Here is a 5,048-nt window from a genome sequence, read left to right as displayed (position 1 = left end):
TCGGTTCCCATGGTTCCCGATGGTTACCTGAACTTCACCGCTGGTAAAAGCAAGAGGCGCACTTGTTGGCAGTTTGTGCAGTCTTCTGGCCACTCGACGCTTGGCTTTGTCCACTGGAGGATGCAGTATAAAATGCCGGCTAAAATAGCTCGCGCATTGCGTTTGTATATCTACTGTCCGCTACACAAGACTTGCTGCAGTAATGCACTCGAGCCAAATCTATTTTAAATATTTTAAAACTATCAACAGTTCTGCAATTTTGCGCTCACGAGATCGTACCAACTAAGTATTGGGATTTTCTTTCATAAGTTAAACCAGCCTTTCGAGCTGATGTTTAGTATTCACGACCTTAAACCTGTATAAAATTAATAAAATTTTTTTAAAATTAGTGTCTAATCACCAAAAAGTAAATAGATACTCAAAATCATACAATTTTCACAATTTTCTCACACTTCCCTACAGCATCGAAATCAAAATTTTTTTACGACAGAAAATTGTATACTCAACGTAAATGTCGACACGGTTGCATAGCTCATAATACGAATTTCACAATCGATCTTCGTAAAGTCGTATACCCAAAACGGAATGTAATATCCGATTTCAGAGAGCATGTAAAAGCCGACAACAGAGAATGTAATGGCGGAAATAGCCATAAGAGTGTTGCAATAGTTAATAGAAATTTATTTATTTACTTGTAGTCTCTTTTATATAATGAACACCTGTCTCGTTAACCACTATTATTTTTTATCGGGTGAATTGCCTTCGCCTTCATCCTTTTGCATTGGCTCTTTATCCTTCTCCGATTCTCTTACTTTGGTGGTATCCATGTTGGCGCCACTCGGTAGCGCTTTTTCCAATGCCTTAACAAAGTCCTCTAAATTACCTGCATATGCAGCAGCAACTGCATCTGGCGTTAATTCAAATTGTGATACCACGGGTCCGAGCTGGGCCGATTGAAGAGCATTCGAGAACAATGAAAGAGCTTGTTGAAATTGTGGTGATGCAATTGTATCCTTTATTTGCTGTTTTTTATTTTCGTCGGCATCTTCACTCTCAGGCAGGTGAACTGATAGTAATTTTGCGCGTTCTGGATCCGAAATTATTTCGTTTATTGCCTCGGAACCATTTATGGCAGTGGATAAATCAACGTTCAAGGTACGGGTTGTTGGTGCTAATTGAACGTAAGACAAATAAGAAAATTATACCAATATTTTGTTAACCTTAAACTTACTGGATGACTCGGTAATATTGTAAGTAGTTGCTCCAGCAGAGCTTTTATTGTTGTCTTTTCCTTTGGGTGCAGAAGGAGTTTTGGGTGCTGTATTTGATTCCGGAGTTAGTAAATTACTTGCCCCAGCGTTATTTGCATTGCGTGCAGGTGTACGCGAGCTGTTTTCCGTTCGACTAAATAAAAGTGATACAATTTATTTAAGAAAAAAATCTGCTAGAATAAATTACTTCATTGATCCTAATAAAGATGTAAGCCCCCCCCATTTGCCCAACGCCTCCAAAGAGTTGCATCAGCTGCTGTTGCGACATGTTGTTCAGCATATATTGTAAGTCACCATTGTCACTGTTGTTTCGTTGTTGTGAGGGTGGGTTATTCATTAGTTCGTTCACGCGACGACAGAGTTCTTCATCCTTTTCAGTTTTTGGTTCTTGCATCCAGAAAAACATACGACGTGACGACGACTTAAACTTTAATACGTAAACCCGACCAGTTTTGCACTGTTCAACTCTTTTAAATTCAAAATCGTCGGGAAAAACTATCAAGTCATCCTCTACCTGCCGAAATGCACAAAACAGAATTCTATCGGAATACTTCATATAACAGGTTCTCAATACCTTTCCTGTAGCACGGTCTTTCCAACAAAAATGCATTAGACCATCTTCACTCTGAGTAAGATACACCATACCTTTCCGAGCATCTGGATGAACCATCTTACCAATCATGTTCATACGACCAGCGCGAAATTCCACCAAGTTGGAGCTATTGCTTGTATTACCTCCGCCGATACCACCTTGACGACCAAACATTTTTCTGATTTGCTGTTTTAACAACGACTTTACTTTAATTATACAACAATACCAAACGAAACTTTGTTCTATAAATTTACCTTTAAATTAAAAGGAAATTAATTATCTGGGATATAATTAGTGTAGCTTTTCAAGTTCTTACGAATGACGAGCAAATTTTAATTGTCAAAAGACGGTGTCAAAACGAATGGAAAGCAATGTGGGTAATGCAGTTTTCTACATCGTACTCTAAAGTGTCAAACACAATAGTAGCGATCTTGTACGCAATAGTTTGTACCATAATATCATGATGCAATAATACAAGGTGGTATCAATTGTGACAGCTCGATTTGACACTGCCTTAGCTCAGTAGAACGAGAAGAAAAACGGGAAGAAATTAAGCCCCATTTGGGGGAAAAATATAAAATTTCACATTTTTTTCCTAAAGAAAATTTGCTTTTTTATAGTATATTCGTAATAAAATTAAATAAAATGAGATAAAATACCTTTTTAAGAAAAAAAATGTGTATACTGAGAAAAAATAAAAAAATATTCAACTATATTATTAGGCAAAGAATTGTTAAAGAAGTAACACTGTCTCACCTAAGGCAGTCAATATGGCGGAATTCGAGCGAGAAGTTGCCAACTGATAACGCCTGTATTATTGCATCTGCCATAATATAACCAGTAAACAACCTTGGGTGAATTTGGTGACGCCTTCCTCGAGGATGAACAACAACCAAAAATATAGTCATTGGTTCATGGGGGATGAATATCATGAAATTACTATCTCAACGCTCGGAGCGCCGCCACTGAGGGCCTGTGCCAATTGATAAATGTTAAGTTAAAATATATTTATATTGCTTATTATAGCAGAAAAACGTGATCACGGTGGCACAGAGAAGAAACATAAATTTTCCTTGAGATGTGAGAATAACATGCACAACAAATTTGACGGCTAATAATCTGAGATTTGCCTGTGTAAACGGGGTGATTAAAAAACGAGCTTTGATTGAGATATTGGCATAAATGCAGAATACGTACAATTCTCAAATTAAAAAAATTCATATGGGGATCGATAGAGATCATTGAGGTGAGTGTAACGATGTATTTTTTTTTTTTTTTGGGAAACAACAACTACAACAATTATTAAACGGGTTTCAGTGCCTTTTCTTCGCAACACAGAAAGAGAATTCTACTTTGTGAGGGTTATAATCCATAAGTGCGGCCGAAGGCCGCCTACGCAGAAAAGTGTTCTGTGCAAAAAGTGTTCAGTGCCTTTTCTTCGCAACACAGAAAGAGAATTCTACTTTTTGAGGGTTATAATCCATAAGTGCGGCCGAAGGCCGCCTACGCAGAAAGGTGTTCTCTGCAAAAGGTGTTCAGCGCCTTTTCTTCGCAACACAGAAAGAGAATTCTACTTTGAGGGTTATAATCCATAAGTGCGGCCGAAGGCCGCCTACGCAAAAAGAAGTTTATACACAAAAACCCTGTATACTTTTTTTCCATATTAATTCCATTTTCGTGAAAACTATAAAAAGGTATATGTATAAATATGTATATCAAATTAAAGAAAATTAAATTCTCTATCAAAATTGTCCAATTCCTTGAAGAGGTTTTCGAGAAATATTAATTTGAGAAAATGCTTAATTTGCACTTTGACCTTTAATAATTCTTGTAGTTGTTGTTTCCCAAAAAAAAATAAATATACCGTTATGTTCACCTCAATGGTCTCTATCGATCCTATTTTTTATTTTTTTTAATTCGAGATTTGGTGGTATTGTGCACTTGTTCCGAGGTATTGATATGTGAACATAGTTTAAAGAATTAAATCGATTCATTATATCGATACTTTCTTAAATATCGAACATTCCGAGTTTGTACCAGTTTTTACTAGGATTAGGTTCACACATTTCTCTTTTGGTGTTGCCCTTCGTGTTCACACAGAGAAATTCTTTTGAACACAATTGTTGTGGTCAGCTTTGAACGGCCAACTAGAATTACTCAGACGAACGAGAGTACAAACGTGTTGGCCGAGCACGAGCAACTGGGTGCCCTTCCCCCTACCTCGACACTCCCTCTCCCATAAGTAACGAGTTGCCGCGACAAAAGTTTTTCCGTCTGAACCTAGACTAACCGCCCTATTCCCACAACACTGACAAAATTAATCATATGACTATTGTCACAATTACTGCGCCTAAAACACAATATAAACATTGTTTCGCCGTTGTCACTTACTCAGTAGATCATAACAATAAAACTGACAATTGTCATACGACAGCTTAAAATAAATTTGTGGCATAGTATTAGGCGCAGTAGTAAATGCAATAGTCAGCCGCTGAGTTACGAAGCATAAAGAAAAACTGCAAGCAATGTTGTGCACATGTTTGTGCTAACCAATTTATTATTTTTGTACGTGTTTTGCATCCAATCACCGCGCACTTCATTTTAATTACATTTGCTCAAAAAATCACTTAAAAATCACTGAAATAAACCACCGACAAAATACACATAAAGAAAGAAGCAAAACAAAAAGATTGTGTTTATACACGGAAACTTTTGCCGACCCGATTTTTCACATTCCCTTTTGGTGTTGCTCGTTTCATTTACACACGGCGATTTGTGTGTATGCAATTGTTGTTGTCAGCTGTGAACAGCGGTTCAATTTACACAGACGAACGAGAGTACAAAGCGTGTTGCCCGAGCACGAGCAACTCGGTGCCCCTCTCCTTTCCTCGTCACGCTCTCTCCTACAAACGTCGAGTTGCGGCAACAAAAATCGCCGTGTGTAAATGAGCACAAATAGCAAACTTCAAAATTACGAACGTCACCCACTTTTTTCTCAATTGCTATTACAAATGGCTGCTTCTCAACCGGTCAGATCTGTTCTAATTAGTTTATGGCGATACTTGGATCACGTCAATAAATATTGAACGTGTGACAGGGCCCTAAATTCGCCTTGATCATACCGTAAAAGTGAACCAGATGCATATGAAGAAGAAGCAATCATGTCTCATTTCTGTTTTTCCTTT

General features: G+C 37.6%; 1 protein-coding gene across 1 annotated transcript; it reads right to left on the bottom strand.

Annotated features, from left to right (window-relative positions):
- Positions 1-657: 657 nt before the first annotated feature.
- LOC118744888 (proteasomal ubiquitin receptor ADRM1 homolog) lies at positions 658-2,213 on the bottom strand. Its single transcript, XM_036478302.1, is given in 6 exon segments — positions 658-1,171; positions 1,232-1,404; positions 1,459-1,490; positions 1,492-1,785; positions 1,846-2,064; positions 2,118-2,213. Coding segments are annotated over 5 exon segments (1,125 nt in total). The 5' UTR covers positions 2,038-2,064; positions 2,118-2,213; the 3' UTR covers positions 658-737.
- Positions 2,214-5,048: the final 2,835 nt, after the last annotated feature.

The sequence above is a fragment of the Rhagoletis pomonella genome, unplaced genomic scaffold (genome assembly GCF_013731165.1).
Source record: "Rhagoletis pomonella isolate Grant_MI unplaced genomic scaffold, Rhpom_1.0 Rhpom_scaffold_00008, whole genome shotgun sequence".
NCBI lineage: Eukaryota > Metazoa > Arthropoda > Insecta > Diptera > Tephritidae > Rhagoletis > Rhagoletis pomonella.
Note: the sequence above shows the minus strand (reverse complement) of the source record. Positions and strands in the feature narration are given on the sequence as shown.